The sequence below is a fragment of the Cricetulus griseus genome, chromosome 7, assembly GCF_003668045.3.
Source record: "Cricetulus griseus strain 17A/GY chromosome 7, alternate assembly CriGri-PICRH-1.0, whole genome shotgun sequence".
Lineage (NCBI taxonomy): Eukaryota > Metazoa > Chordata > Mammalia > Rodentia > Cricetidae > Cricetulus > Cricetulus griseus.
In genome coordinates, this window is record NC_048600.1 from 64,495,830 (window position 1) to 64,512,771 (window position 16,942).

At 39.9% G+C, this 16,942-nt stretch overlaps 1 protein-coding gene across 1 annotated transcript in view; it reads left to right on the forward strand.

Moving 5' to 3' along the window:
- Rnf130 (ring finger protein 130) overlaps window positions 1-16,942 on the forward strand; it is a 127,818-nt gene that overhangs the window by 58,057 nt on the left and 52,819 nt on the right. Inside the window, exon 5 of the mRNA XM_035448109.1 lies at window positions 10,098-10,292. Within this exon, the coding sequence (XP_035304000.1) occupies window positions 10,098-10,292 (195 nt within the window). The remainder of the gene's footprint in view (window positions 1-10,097; window positions 10,293-16,942) is intronic.

Here is a 16,942-nt window from a genome sequence, read left to right on the forward strand (position 1 = left end):
TACTGATTCACAAGGGACTCAAAATTGTTTAAAAAAAAATATGGTCTTGAAAAAGAACAAAAGTTAGGGGTTGGGGAGATGACTCAGTCAGTAGCATCTGCTGCACAAGCATAAGAGCCTATGTTTGGGTCCCCAGGACCCTCCTAGAAGCTGGGCATATCAACACACAGGCAGATAGCTGGAGCTCATTGTCAACACACAGGCAGATAGCTGGTGCTCACTGGCCAGTCAACCTAATAGAATCAGTGAGTTCCAGATTCCTCTAGAGACCCTATCTTAAAACATACTGTGGAGAGTGACTGAGGAAGACACTCAACATCCACCTCTTGGCTTGCTTACACACACACTAGATGATACATATTTCCTGATACTAAAACTTGTTACAAGGCAGTGATGTGTGTGATCAGATGCTTATTTAGATCGGTGGAATGGGACTCAAATCCAAATATCAGCCCTTAGATTTGGCCAGTTGGCTTTTGACAAGGTTACCAAGGCAGTTCTGTGGGAAAGAATAGTCATTTCAACTAAGGGTGCAGGGATGCAAAGCCAAATAGTTTTCCTGACCTGACGCTAGGAGGAGAGTGGTGTGTGGAGATGGAAAAATTCTTTGCATTTTCTGATATAAAACAATGTAGGAATTTGGAGGAAATCACACAAGAATACTTGAAACCAGCTGGGCAGTGGTAGTGCACTTGGGAGGCAGAGGCAGGTGGATCTCTGTGAGTTCAAGACCAGCCTAGTCTACAAGAACTATTTCCAGGACAGCCTCCAAAGCCACAGAGAAACCCTGTCTCAAAAACAAAAACAAAAAAAACCCCCAAAACTTGAAGACCAAGCTGGTGAAACCCACAGAAACAGCTGACCTAAACAAGGGGGAACTCTTGGTTCCCAGACTGATAGCTGAGAAACCAGCATGGGACTGATTCAGATCCCATGAACATGGGTGTCAGTGAGAAGACCTCAGAAATCTATGGGGCCTTTTGTAGTAGATCAGTACTTATCCCTAGCATAGGAATAGACTTTGGGAGCCCATCCCACATGGAGGGATACTCCCTGAGCCTAGACACAAGGGGGTGGGTCTTGGACCTATCCCAAAGGATATGACAGACTCTGAAGATGCCCTGTGAAAGACCTCACCCTTCCTGGGGAGCAGAAAGGGTATGGGATAGGTAGGGTATTAGTAGGGGCGGGCAGGGGAGGAGGGGAGGCAGAGGGAACTAGGATTGACATGTAAAATAATCTTGTTTCTAACTTAAATAAAAATGGAGAAAAAGAATCTTGAAACCACCTGTTTTTGTGTGATTTCCTCTAGCCATTCACACAGTTTTCCCTTACAGTAGCTGAATTAATGGCTGATCTCCTTCTCTGTCCTCTTCCCTACCTCCTGTCTCAACAACTCACCTTAAATGCCTCAACATGTATCTTCTGCCCTGTTAGAATCAACTACACAATTCCGTGCCTGTCTCCTGTATTTCACATCCTTGGATCAGACTGGGCTAGTCTTTGTCGGTCCCATCATGTACTGGAACCTATGGTACTAGAATAAAGACGTGGTTTTAAAACAAAAGTGCACCCATGTCCTTTAGATTTCTGCCCAAGAGTTAATGTCTCAAAAACTATTCTGGATTTTTGTGATAGGGTCTTGTTATATAGTCCAAGCTAGCTTTGACCCCTTGGGTTCAAGTGATCCTCCTGCCTCAGAGAGTCTGGGACTATAGGTTTACACCACTGCATTCAGCTTTCTCTGAATTCTATTGTAATTGTTGAGACGGGACCTCACCATATAGCCCAAGGCTGACTGAAACTTGACAACCTCTCAGCCTCTCTAGGGCTGTGATTACTAATGTGTGTCACTGTCCAGCTTTGCTCTGAATTCTTAGTAGTGTCCTAGATCCCTGTGTACATTAGCTGTGTTGAGTCAGTCATTAACTTTGGTTGGTCTTGTGTCAGGCAAAATCAGAAGACTCTGTTGACTGAGCTGGGTCTTTATATAGTCACTTCCTGGTTTTTAACAGGGAGTCCAGTCTCATATGTTTAAGTAGATGATGCTGTTGGCTAGGAATTTAGCACCACAAGATCACATGAGTAGAAGTACAAACATGAATAGCAGACAGCTAAATGTTAAATGCTAAATTTCAAGAGAGATTTAGACTTAGACATTATTGTCATGTAGGTGACAGTAAAAAGCCATGGGAGTGGATGTGTACATCTTGCTAAGAAAAGTGGGCAGAAGATGGAAAATGAGAAGGACTAGTCAGAGGCAAGAGGAAAGCATGATGGATAGGCAGCAAAGTGATTTGAATACTTAACATTCCTATTGTACTCTGGTACCACTTTTGTCTGAGGTGGTACCTTTGATTTATAGCATCTCTCTCAAATGAGATTATTTGTTACATCAGTTGTAATAGAAATTATTTTTGAACATGACTTTTCATGTAAAGTGATTTGTATTAGCCATCATTTAAAATTGCTTTTAAGATGCTTTTTATTATGTCATGGAGAACATCCAACAAATATATTTGAGTTCTGAGGATGTGAAAAATAATCAAAATCCATTTGAGATGTACAGTAACTAAGTATAGAAGACAAACGATAATGGATAGCTATTGACAGTTCAACTTGCTGACAGTTAAGCTATGCATGACTATTCTTGCAATGCTGTCCCAGCACTGTAGGTGTATGGAAGATATTTTATTGCCTCCTTAAAATTCTGTATAAAAAGGAAATAACTTTTGATATGTTGTTTAGAATATGGCCAAAGAAGTAAAAATTTCCAATTAGAAAAATAGAAGTATATACTTTTAAAAAATTTAAAAGTAAAAAATGAGTAGAATAATGTTTAAGAGCATACATACACAATTCAAACATTTTGTCTTTTTTAAAAAATAAAAGTAGAGGATAATTAGAGGGAACTTTGATTTTTTATTTAATTTTATTAAACATTTAAACTAATACACATTCAAGAATGAGAACAGAAAAATGTTTTCATATGCAAAATGCAAGTTTACTGCTAATATTCTCCTTAGAAGAATTTCTGAGGGGTAGAGACTACAGATGAAAGGAAAGGGGAGATGTGAGAAGGACTTGATGTAGGATATATATATATATTTCAGGAGTGCTGAAATACTGCTCTTACATTGTTACAAGCATTTCTGTGGGAGCAGTTTTAGATGATGCTAACATCTGAACTCATAATTTAGTAAAACTTCTAATGTGAGTGAGCCCTGTGCATTCAGTAGCAGGCTTGTAAAGAACAAAAAGGTCTACTTTCCCCTAATAAGAACATTCTTCTTACCTTCCTCTTGCCTCCCGCCTCCTAACTGCTTACCTGCCTTTGGCTTCAGCCAACCTTCAGTCTGAATCCTCTTTTCCCTGGTTCAGTGAGATACAGAAAAAACAAAACAAACAAACAAACAAAAAACCCTTCTCTCAGATATGTTACTTCAGTTCCATACTTCTTTGTGACTTACTCTATGGTCATCTCTCTGCTCCCATCCCCTCATATCCCTGGGGCTAATGTACAAATAGATGTCGCATGCATTAAAGCTCATGGCTGCCTAGAAGCAGATAGCTGGATTAAGTAGGATTTTTAGTGATTCGTGGTTTAGCTCTGAGTAGAGCACTTTCCTAACATATCTAGGGGTCTGTGATGATTTCTGGTGTTGTGTTTTGTTCGTTTAAATAAGGAGACACTAAAAGACAACTTAAAGAGTTAACTTCAGACTGTTCTGGTGAGAGGCTGGACTATGAGGAATTAGTTTCCTGAGGAGATCTCAGACAGACAGAAAGCATGAGAAAATTAGAATTGTCCGGAGAGATTGAGCTGCTCCAAATGAGCTAGCCTCCCAGTAAGGGATTCCCACCATTCTGATGACTTGTCTCACAAGGAAGGCTGCATGTGCACATTCTCAGGCTTTTGTTTTATCTTTTCTGTAAAAATTGTACACTGTTGCAGGAAGACAGAGCAAAACCAAGAACCCTCTCCCTAGTTGTGACTAGAAGTATAAATAAACCTTTCTCCCTTGTTGGGTTCCTGTCCCCCAGTATTCTTTTGGAAGTGGTCTCCTGGTAGGAGAACAGCTATGTGGTCCTATGGTCTTGCTAAGAAGTATGGCAGAGTAGCCTGTAAATGAATAAGAAACAGAATGATTTGACATAGATGGACTTCTTCCAGGCCTCCTTTTCTGCAGCTGGGTGGAAACATTCGAGAATTACTGTTAGCTCATCAAAATCAAGACCGTAGAATAAGAAGAAATGGATCCCCTTCCCTGTGTAAACATTTCCCATTGTCCTCTCCTGACTCTTGGCTTGCTGTTGACTTGATATAGCTATGTCTGTTTTGATATGGCTGCTTTGTATATGATGTTAGTAAGTATTTTATTCTGGTAAGAAAGGACATATACCTTGGAAAGCCCTAGACCATCAGTTCTCAACCTATGGGTCGAGACCCTTTCACAGGGGTCACCTCCTACCACTCCACTGGCACCATTGACTTACACACTGGTCATCTCATGGACACTCTTTGTCCTCCAAATTGACTCAAGGCAGTGGTTCCCAACCCTTGGGATTGTTGAATGTTCCTTTCACAGGAGCCACCTAAACCATTGGAAAACACACATTTTTACATTATGATTCATAATAGTTGCAAAATTACAGTTATGAAGTAGCAACAGAAATAATTTTATGGTTAGGGCCACCACAACATGAACTGTATTAAAGGGTCACAGCATGCTGAAAAAAAGATACTTGAAACAAACTTAGTCTCTTTTTTTCTTTTCTTTCTTTTTTTTATTTTTTTGCTTAATTTCACTTGATCACTCTTCTTACATCAAAATTTTTTTAATTTTGGGGGGGACTAAGAAGTGAAACCAGGGCATCACACTTTATTAGGCAGATGCTCTACCACTAAGTTATATCCCTAGCCTCTCCCTACATCATGTATGTTAAGTGTTTTCTATGTGCCAGACATATTGGAGGAGATTCTGGATCTCACCTTCTAAAAGCAAAGAGCCAGAAATAAACAGCCAGTTACTGATACAGTACAATGAATGCCAAGAGGGGTGCAATTCTAGGGTACCATGGCAACCTGAAAAATCTACCCAACTCAGACTCTAGAGGAAGGAAACCATGCTAGAGAAGAGTTTCAAGCAGAGCTCTGAAGTTCAGAAACTGGTTAGACAAGAATGTGGTAGGATGGGCATTCCAGGAAGAGGAAATAAGGCACTTAGGCTCTGAGAGCAAGAGGCCCTGTGAGCCCAGAGCAGACTATAACCTGTCTTACCTACACTAGCAGAAATGCTGGGTTCTTGCTTCTGCACCACCCTCACCCCAAGAGGCTTACAGCAAATTGATGGTTCTTAGGGCTAAGGAGTAAACCATTAACCCACATAGAGCAGGGTGACTGTTCCGTATGTGAGGAATTTGATTTTTAAGAGGTGAAATTCTGCTACATTAATTATGTGCCAAGTTTCAGACTATTAGAATTAGAGAATATGTTTTACCCATTAGTTCACATAAACTTCATTTTTACATTTATTTAATAATTTATTTATCTTATGTTTTTGTCTATGAACTAGTGTGTGGCATGGCATGCATGTGGGAGTCAGGACAGCTTGTGGAAGTTGATGTTCTCCTTTTACTGTGTAGATTCTGGGGATCGAACTCAAGTCATCGGGCTTAGCAGCAAGTGCCTGTACCAGCTGAGCTATCTCACCGGCCCACAGCCTTTTAAATATTTACATTTCAAGGACTAGAAGTATAGGTCCGTAGTAAAACACTTGGCCTGGCATGCCTGGGGTGGATCTCCAGTACCACAAATAATATAAATAAAGTAAAATCCCTAAATATTTACATTTTCTTCATACTGGAACTTTTTCCTTCTCCCATTCCAAATAAGGTCTTTCCAGAACTCTGTCATCTTAAATTTGTGTTACAGCATCTGTGTATCCATCTTTCCTGGTCTCATACAAATTCAGCTTCTCCCCCCTACCGTGTGTGTGTGTGTGTGTGTGTGTGTGTGTGTGTGTGTGTGTGTGTGTGTGTGTGTGTGTGTGTGTGTGTATTGTGCCTGCAAGTGCATGTGTGCTTCTGTGTGTCTGGTGGATTTAAGGTTCACTGTGTGTGTGGTTCTTTTTCTACTAGGGATCAGCCTCAAGGCCTCATGCATACTGGGCAGGCTCTCTTCACCTGAGCCCCAGCCCCAGCCCTGTCCTGTATTTTAGTCATTTCCATGCCCCATCCTTTCTGCTTGAACAACTTTTCAAGGGTTCTGTTTGGCTTTCACTGACCCTTTACCATATGTTCTTTTCCTTCCCTGCCATTCTAAACACTCGATTTCCTGGTGTTTTCTCACATTGTGTTGATACTGTGTCCGTCATACCACCTCAGTGAGCTTAGACGTTCTGTGAATTCTAAGAACAGTGTTTAGTCCATTTTATTTTTCTTTGATACTTGATTTGCTTCTGAGTACAAAAGTTAAAAAATATGTTTTTGGCTCAGAAGGTGCTTGGTAAGGTTCTTGCCTTGCAAGCAATAGGACCTGAGTTGGCTCCCCAGAACTCACTTAAAAATTGCATGTTGAGGTTTGTTTGTGATCCCAGAACAGGGAGGTGGAGTCAGGAAGATCTTTGGAACTTACTGACCAGCTAATCTAGCCTAATTGGTGAGTCCGGACCAGGGATCCTGTCTGAAAGATGAAAGATGCTCCTGAGGGTAACACCTGAGGTTGTCCTCTGGCCTCCACATGCACATGCATATGCTTATACACGCACCTGTACACACATGCATGAAAAATTCATGGAGGTGAGAATCTGGGCTTGTTTGATACCTAGCAAGAAGTAAATGAAAGCCTTGTTACTGTTTTTGCATTTAGCAGCAAAGTCTACATAGGAAACAAAATTTGAGGGTTGTTTTTTTACTATCTTTTGGTGGTGCTGAGGATTTACCCCAGGGCCTCACATAAACTGGGCAAGCACTTCACAAGCACTATCCTCAGGTCTGAAGTTCTTATATAGTATAATATTTTGTATGATATTTCAGATTTTCATTATGATTTGTTAGTTTCCTTAGCTCTATAACTAATGAATGCAAAGAAGTCAGAGGCGACACCATCTTAAGTTTGAAAAATATGAAGTAAAGTGGTTCTGAATTTGAATAGAATTGCTAATGACATGTTTTAATAGTCCATAGTAGCATAGATCTTCCATGTTTTAATATGTTTTCACAAAATAAATTGTTTAACACAAATAAATGACATTAAATTTGCAGTAGTACCACTTAATCACAATGGACAGCTGTTTAAGAACTATTAATACAATTTCATTGTTCATTTATTTTTGTAATTAGAAGGAATATTGAGATAGAATACATATACTTCGGTACTAAGTGGTTGTGAAAACCATTTTCTTCTGAATAATAAACACTGCTTCCTGGAACAGGAACCCACATGTCTCATTCTTAATGTTGCTCATTTCATTCTTACTGATGTTTTGCTTTTGGCACCTTTTGCATTTGAGTGAATTTTATTAAGTAGGAATATTCTTTTGCATATATAGTCTGTTGTTGGATGTCGTTTGGGTCCAGCAGTTGTTCTAGAATCTATTCTTAGTGGGTGGGGATTCCTGTAGAATTTCAAAGTTCTCTTCAGTAGGTTTGATGGATTTTGCTTGGTACATCCTTGCTGTCCCTTTATAGCCGAGAACACTAGCAATGTTCTTGGTAGACTGAACTGTCAGAAGGACAGAGCCAGCACTTAGGAGCCAAGAAATATGGAGGATGGCCTGTTACAGCAGAGCCACAGTGGGATTTCACATACACTGGCTTTGAGTATCCCCAGAGAACCAAACTGAATTGCTAGGGCAAGACAGGAGGGACACTGGTGAAAAGAAAGAAGTCGGTTTTTGTTTTTGTTTTTTTTTTTGTTTTGTTTAAGTACTCTACAGAGATTATTACTAGCTTTTTCACATATGTAACTCTGAGATGACAGTATCAGGTTAAGGGTGTAGCTCAGTGGTAGAACGCTTGCATAGTTTAAGTGAGGTCCTAGGTACAATCCCCTATCACCACCAGTAAATAAGTCCAGTTTTTTATTTGTTTTTTGTATGTATGCAGTGTTCTGCCTGCGTGTATGCCTGCAGGCCAGCAGAGGGCACCAGATCTCATTATAGATGGTTGTGAGCCACCATGTGGTTGTTGGGAATTGAACTCAGACCTCTGGAAGAGCAGCTAGTGCTCTTAAGCCACCTCTGAGCCATCTCTCCAGCCCAAATCCAGTTTTGTAATAAGTAGAAATTTAAAATCAGAGAGGTTAAGAAACCCATCACAGTTGCTCAGCTAGTAAGTAGTTGGTTTAGATTTTGTACCCCTTATATTGCTGATTCCATAATTACATAGTTTCCTCTTGATTGCATTGTAAAAGTATGTGAAGCCACAGGGAGAAAGGACGCCACAGAAAATGGAAGTTTCATATAAGACAAATGTGCAGATCCCTTTGGGCATTCTCTGATCTGCATTTTCTGCTAGAGCTTATATAGCAGTCCACTTTGAAAAATAACAGATGAAACACTTAAAACCTGTTTTGGTTGCCCCATTTGGATATGGTGTTGGACAATTTCCTAAGACTTAAGGGGTTATCATAAAACATCATCTCTAAAATATTTGTATTTTAAAACAGCATAATTATCTCTGTAACAGATACTGCTGGAGCTAAACAATCTGCTTCAGAATTTTAAAGTTCCATGATTTGATGACTATGTCTCTCAGTAGTTGAGGAAAATTGTTTGACAGGCTTTTTTCTTTTTTTTCAATTAAATTTTTTCTGCTTCTGGGAGTAGAAGCCAGGGCTTTATACGAGTTACTCAAATGATCTGCATCCCCAGCAATTTGCACTTACTGTGTTACCCTCCCTTTCCACATACTCACACACGCCACCCTTTGTCTCATTAATGAAGGAGTAGTGTATTAAGGAGCAGAAGTTGTAGGCAAGTAGCAGGTACCTATCATGACACATTGTGGAAGCATTTGCCTCCTACTTACTGTGTACCTAAAGTCCTTTCATAGAAAATGTTCTTATATGTCACCTCTCTCCCTCCCTCCGTCCTTCATAAGAAAAATTAATGAACAAAATTTAAGTGGGAATGTTAGGTGTGACTTTTCATATCAGTGACATCTTTACTTTTAATAGACAAACATTACAAGCATCTGCTTTCTTTTGCTTTGTAGCATGCTTACGGAAAACAAATATTTTCCTACTACTGTTCTTTCTTTATAAATTATAATTATCCTTTGTTACTAGCACTCACTACTTAGTTATGATTTGTTTGCCTTGAGGTTACCCTTTGTGTGATCTTCTTTTCTCTACAGTACACACAGGACTGATAATGATGGACTACAGGAAGCAGGAGGTCTCTGCCCTCTGTACCCAGGCTCTCTGCCCCTGCTTGCTGACTGATGGTCTGCAGCCCTGCCTTTGGTGGCTTCTTTCTCCTTATAGACCACCCTTTCTCTCATTTTGACTTGTTCTAAATGGGCAGGGGAAGTAGGGGCTTTTCTGTCGTTTTCACTGTTAAATATAGGCCCAAATTTAATTTTTATTTGTCATACTTGCATTTCAACATAATCACTTGGTAGCTGAATTAAAGATTACTTTGGCCTCCTCACTTATCCAAGCAAAATTCTTCTGTTTCCTCCTGGGTTGTGGCGGCAGCAGCAGTGTGTTTAGATGCTAGTAAGTGCAAATGAATGGACTGGAAGAGGGCAAGAACTGCCACCTGGGTTTCTATGTTTGTCTTTTCTCCTCTCTTATCAACCTATCTACCCTGATTTTTACATTTTTACTGGCCTTTTTTATTTTATATGTAAAGTAAAAAACAAAAACAAAAAGTTTCCATTGTTTTACTTTGTAGTGCAAGTAGCATTTTAATGGAACCTCTCTCTGTGTCCTACAGGTATTGATTAGATTCATTGTGTTGCCCTTTGTGGAAATACGTACAGCCTTGCTGCAATGAGCTGTGGATCTGCATAGTATTTGGAGAACAGAAGGACACTTTGATAAAGACAACGGACTTCATCTTTAATGCGCTTTTCTTTTTGTTACCTAGTTGCTGATCATCTGGGCTGTGATCCTCAAACACGGTTCTTTGTCCCTCCTAATATCAAACAGTGGATCGCCTTGCTGCAAAGAGGAAATTGCACCTTTAAAGAGAAAATATCACGGGCTGCTTTCCACAATGCGGTTGCTGTAGTCATCTACAATAATAAATCCAAAGAGGAGCCGGTCACCATGACTCATCCAGGTAAACAGGAAAGGGGGCTTTAGATTTTGTCTTTCTTTGTTTAAATTATTGCTTTGGGCATTCTTCTACCTTTGGTGAAATCATAATCTTCAGTATAATTCTATGATTATATTAACTTGTAGTATTGTCACTTGTGGAAATGCGTGTGTTGTGTCCCTCCCCCCCCTTGGTTGTTTTTCTTTAATGGTGACAAAAAAGAAAATCTGTAAGGCGTCCTAAAGGCTGGCTGGGATTGAGTTCATGGTAGTTTTGTTCTTCTGCTCTTTGTGTGATGACTTCAGTTGTCCTGTGCTTGGTATGTGGTCCTTTTCCAGACTGCTGTGGGCGCTCAACGGTTACCTGTCCAGGAGGGGTTCTTTCTGTGTCATTAGAATAAGTGTTGAAGCTGCATTAGTAAAAGAGTGCATACAGCAGTGAGATACCATTTCTTCTTTTCCTCTGTGAAGTCCTTAAGGTAATTGTTTGTATAATAAGAGTTGCTTTAGTAAGCATTTACTCTGTGTATGTATGTATATGCCTACCACTTTGCTGTGGGTTCTTAAGAGCATTTGCTACTCTTGCAGAGGACCTAAGTTTGTTTACAAGCATCTGTGTCAGGTGGCTCACAACTGCCTGTAACTCCAGCTCCAAGTGATCTGACACCCTTTTTTCTTCTGGGGACACACATACACAACCAGAGTATATGCACATACATACAAATAAATAAAAATAATCAAAAACATAGATGTTTGGGGCAGTCCTTGTAGTCACATATGATATAGGTTCTACCCCAATCTTACAGAGCAGAAGACTAAAGCCAGTAGAGCCTGCAGATGAGGGTTAGACCAAAGTTTACTAATGTCTATTCAGTTTCATGAGCCTGGCTCTGAGTTTCTGGGATTTGATTTAGCTTTACATTCATGAAGATGTATACTATAATGTCTTACTTTAAAAATTGCCTTTAAAGAAAAAAAGAAAATAGCCCGAGTTTTGTTTTTGCATTTATTTGTGTGTGTGTGTGTGTGTGTGTGTGTGAGAGAGAGAGAGAGAGAGAGAGAGAGAGAGAGAGAGAGAAAGTGAGAGAGAGAGAGAGAGAGAGAGAGAGAGAGAGAGAGAGAGAGAGAAAGAAAGAACAACTAAAGGAATAGATTCTCGACTTCCACAGGGTGGGTCCTGAACACGTGGATCCCAAGAGCTAGATGATCAGCCAGCCTAGCTAAAACAGCAGACTACTGGTACAGAGAGAAACTCTGACTCAAATCAGTAAGAGGGCAGTAGAGGAAGATTCTGGACACCCTGCATCCATGTACTTAGATATTCACATGCATGCACCACACACACACACACACACACACACACACACACACACACACACACATGAAAAGCAGGAAGTTTGTCAGATAATGCAGATTTCTCATCTGCATTTCTCACAACATCCATTTATTCTGATATGCTGTAGAGGGACCAGTGAAGAAAAAAATGTAAAGGGAAGCTTTGGGAAATGTTTGGAGGCTCTTCATGCTCAGTGATATATTGAGGTCTCTGAGATGTCTTAGAGGGAATCACTCTTTGATAAAAACCATTTGCTGGACTTGTTTGACCACACAATTCTTTATCACCAATTATAGTAACAAAATAAAGAGGTTTAGAAGTAGACTATGGGGTGAATTCCCGAGGAACTGCAACTTCTGTAAAGCAAACAATAGAGGTGTACATAAGGGCAGTAGCAAATGGCATTGCATTGTGTCTAGAAATATCTTATGTCAGTCCCATTTAGAGAAACTTTATAAATCAATCATAAGATAAACCTAATATTATAATAGATAAAGGGTTTAATGATTAGACATTTCAGTTATCATTAGAAAAAAAATACAGTCTAAACAATGAGATGCTGTTTCACACCCATTGGAGTAAATGTAACTGCTTTTGGGAATGTGGAGCCAGCTTGGAAAACAGTTCAGCAGTTTCTCTAAAGTCAAGCACAGATTTACCATATGAGCCAGCAGTTTTGCCCCTAGCAGCCAACACAAGAGAAACAGAAAGAAAAGAAAAAAAAAAAAAAGCAAACAGGAGTGGGAAGTGTCCACAGAGGCATACATTTAAATGTCCTAGTAGAGTATTTCAAATAACCAAACTAGAAACAACCAGAATACCCATAAGCTCATAAGTAAGTAAACAAAGCAATATATGTCCATAGAGTGAAATGCAATTTATCAACTAAGTGGAATTAACTGGACTACAGGAAGATTGCTGTGGACTAGGGGGCCAGACCAGGCTATATATTGAGTTTTAGGCTAGCCTGGGCTACAAACTGGGGCCTTGTCTCAAAAACCCCACTGATAAATGGATAAACCTTAGAAGTAGTATGTTAAGTAGAGGAAGCCAAACACAAATCTAACTATTGCCTGGTACCAGTCTATATAAAATACCTAGCAAAGTCAGATTTAGAGAGAAGGAAAGCAGAATCAATGGATGTGAAGGATAACTATTAAGTGAGTGTGGGGGAACTTTCTGGACATGATAGGAATTTCCTGAACTTGGATTGTGGTGATGATTGTACAATGCTATAAACTTATTGAGTTGTGCACTTACAAAATGTCAGTCTGTGCTGAAGAGATAGGCTCAGTGGCTAACTGCACTCACCACCTGTAACTCCAAATCCAGGGGACATGATGCCCTCTAGCTTCTGTATGTACCTGTACCCATATAGAGGCACATATATTTTTTAATCTTAAGAAAAGAAATAGAAATCTATGGCATGTAAATTATATTTCATTAAAGCTAATTTTTAATGCAGACTAAAGATCAAAAACAACATAAAATAAATTTCTGCTGAGAACTTGTCATTTTATTCTAATATGAGGGCACATGAGACAAAGCAAAGCAAACTCTGATTTTTGGTCAGATATAAGCTGAAGTACGCTATTAGAGTGTTTTATTTAAATAAAAGCTATATATTTAGATAAAAAGCATAAATATAGTCTTAATAAAAAGCAGTAGAAATAAATCTATCCATTGAGAAGATTTCTGCAATATAATTTTATTTAAAAGATTTGACAGTGGTAATCTATTTTACTTGGGAATTTGGTAATTGTCTGCAAGAAGGCTCATCTTTGCACGGAGAAGGCCTCTGGGTTGTTTCTTGATAGGAGAGTTTTTGTGCTGTTTTGTTTGAACTCCTAGGTTGTTGCACATTGTTTCCTGTTTTCACAAACCAAATCAATTCATCTCAGCCTGTTCAGTTGGTATGCTGCTTGTTATATACTCACTGTCTTAGGGGTTTTATTGCTGTGAAAAGACACTTTGACCACAGCAACTCTTATAAAGAAAACGTTTAATTGAGGTGGCTGGCTTACAGTTTCAGATGTCCAGTCCATTATCATCATCGTGGGGAGCATGGCAGCGTGCTGACCAACATGGTGCTGGCTACATCTTGACCAAAAGGCAGGAGGAGGTCAACTGACAGTCACACTGGGTGGTACCCTGAGTAAAGGAAGCCTCAAAGCCCATCCCCAGAGTGACACACATCCTCCAACAAGGCCATACCCACTGTAACATAGCCACACCTCCCAATAGTGCCATTCCCTTTGGGGGCCATTCTCTTTCAAACTACCACACTCACCATCAGAAATACATGACAGTGATTTTTGTTCAGCTTATAGATCTCCATTTATAGTTGTCCCAGCCTCTTGTGTTTTGTTCTAGTCTCCAAATCATGTCTAAGAGTTTGTCAAACAGGGCTAGGAAGATTGCTTGCCTAATTACTGGACTCCAGTTCCCCAGAACCCATGTAAAAGCTGGGCACAGTAGTAATATGACCATTTGAGGAAATGGCAGGCAGAAATAGAATCTCCAGAAGCCCATGGACCAGAGATAGCTGGTGTAGGCACAGTGAACAGGAGAGACCCTGTCTTGAACAAGGTGGAAGAGTGGGGAGTAGCATCCAAGCGTGTGCTCTGACCTTTACATTTGTGCCACATCCTGTGTGCTTGCACTCCTGTATACTGACAGGCACACACACAGTTTCTAAAAGTTTATCACAGACTTCACATTTGTCACTTCCGTTGTAGAAACACAATTAGGTTTCATCTTTAAAATTGGGAAAAAGAATTTGACAATTACAGTGTTGGAGTTTGATTTTTATATCCAGTTGTAATTACAAGGCTTATGAGTTTGGACAAGTAACTCTTTAAAATATATCCTCATTTGTAAAACACCTGAAAAGTATCTGTCTGCTTTATCTGCCCACCAGAGTGAGTGTGAAATTTATTGACATATAATTTATTAAGTTATACAATTTTTGTACCTGAAATGACAAGTGCCTCTTAAATCATTATGAAATCAGTATATTTACTCCTTTAAGTTTAAGGCTGGTATTTGTTTTATTTCCAAGCATATTTTTCTTCATTTTTTGACATAGTTTTCAATACAAGCTAATTGTTTCTAGCTGTATTTAGCACAAAAAATAATGATATGAAGTTATATTTGCTATATGGCGAACATTCTGTGAAGCACACTATAGGATCCAGAATGTGTTCCTAAGGATCATGTCCACCATTGGAGAGCCAGACATGCATGAAGTGAGGGAGCTTCTGGGCATAAAGGCTCCTGACTCTCAGATACAAGGGATTTATCAGAAGACTTGATTGTTGAGAAGGTGTCATTCTTCTGGGCCCTAAGTGTTTAAGATTATTTAAAATTTGACCAGAGAGAAAGGTACTGTCGTTAGAGGAACCACATTAGTCCAGACAGTGACTATTGTGGAGGAAGTCTAAGGTTAAATAATAGAAAACTAGGCTGAACTAGCTAAAAGCAAGTAGAGGGATTTGAATTCTTTATGATATTGGGTCTCTTTTTTGTGGTCTTATTAGATTTGTAAGCATAAACTTGGCACACATGGACTTTGGTCATGCATAGAAAATAAACATTGAATTATGATTGCAAGAAGGCTTTAAATTGAAGAGATCTGAGGGAATTACTTTTGAGCAGAAGTCTAAGTGTTTGAAGAAAAAATAGAAGATGCTTCATGAGTAAAGGATCTGTATGGAAAAAAAAAAACAAAGCAAAAATGTTTTTAAGTCTGGGCTAAGGGTGGGAGTAGATGGGAGTACATTATGAATAACCAGTATGGCTGAGTATGGAGGAATGGTCAAGGTAATAGCAGACGAAATTTACAGGCAAAATATGCCAAAGGCAACAACTTTTATTCAGTAACAGTGCATGAGAATTTTGAAAGGGAGATGCTGTTCTCTTGAGTCAGTGAGGTTGATGGCATTTATTAAATTCTGCGTTGTCCCAGCATGGTACTAGGTTTTCCAAGAGTATGAAGCCTCCTATCTGTAGTAGCAAGGTAGCTGAGCAGCCCCACATAGGGTGTCTAGTTTCTTCCCTAACATCTAATAATTGAGTGCTTGGAAAATCCTGAAAGCAGCATCGGGTAGGACTTGTGTGGGCAAAACTGGTCCTATAAAACACAGCTTGCAAGCCAGGCAGTGGTGGCACGCCTTTGATCCCAGCACTGGGGAGGCAGAGGCAGGTGGATCTCTCTGAATTCTAGGTCAGCCTGGTCTACAGAGTAAGTTCCAGGACAGCCTCCAAAGCCACAGAGAAACCCTGTTGCAAACTGTAGTTCACCAAAGTGGATGGATGCTATGAGGAAGAGTATAGAAGTAGGAGAGCCCAGGGAAAAGACCTGACTGGTATCACTTGAAATCTGGTTATAGAACAGTTAAGTATTTCAGCCTTGTGATCTATACCAGAAGAAAGCCTATTAACCTCTGAGAAATGCTGCTAAGGAGAACAAATTTTTGTATGGATCATCTGAAGCCCTCTGGCTTCCAGCCTTTCAAGGAGGCATTCCTTGATTAAGAGTCTATAATTCTTTTTAAATTGTGGTCCTCTTCTAACTCCTACTCCCCAATTCTCATTTATATACATAGTAGCAACTCCTTGCTCTCCACCCCACTAACATGGTCTTAGCTCTAACCCTCCACAGATGTAGCTCTCATCCTGTATGGCAGCACTTCTCTTGTTCAAGGACCTTGTGTCAAAGTTACTTATGGTGCAGCTATAATAAAGATACTAATGCCAGGAGCCCCTCCTTCCCCTGAACCTGTAACTCAGATTCATAAGGGATGGATGCAGAGGCCCATGGTGAGCCCACTTCTGCTCTTACATCATCTGTGCTCTTACATTGCTGTGCATTTGAAGATAAACTAACATGAGCTGACGGTGAAGAACAAAGAAACAAGGTGCCTGCCCTTGGTGAGTTCACAGTCCAAGGCCCCTCACAGTCCAAAGCCCCTGTCATCTTCAGAAACTTCTTTGTACCTGACAGGACTGTCCATCTCCTGTTATGGTTCCCTTTTCTTACTTGATTGGCAGTATGGAAAAGATCCTAACTAAGCCTCCTTAAGGTGAGATTCTGTGTCTTTCCTTCTGTTCATTAGTGTTCTGTGAACAGAGTAAACATGCTGCTCTGATTCCATTGAGCTGTTTGGTTTTGATATTAAGCTTTCTTCCCATATTGCTTAAACTAGACCTTAAAATTCTACATTTTCAGTGAAATACTGTGCTTTCTTGCCTTGGCCATGCTTCCAGAGCTGATGTGTTCTCCTCATGAATGCCCTTCATCTGGTGGCTGAAGGACATCTTCCCGATGCAGAGTCTCT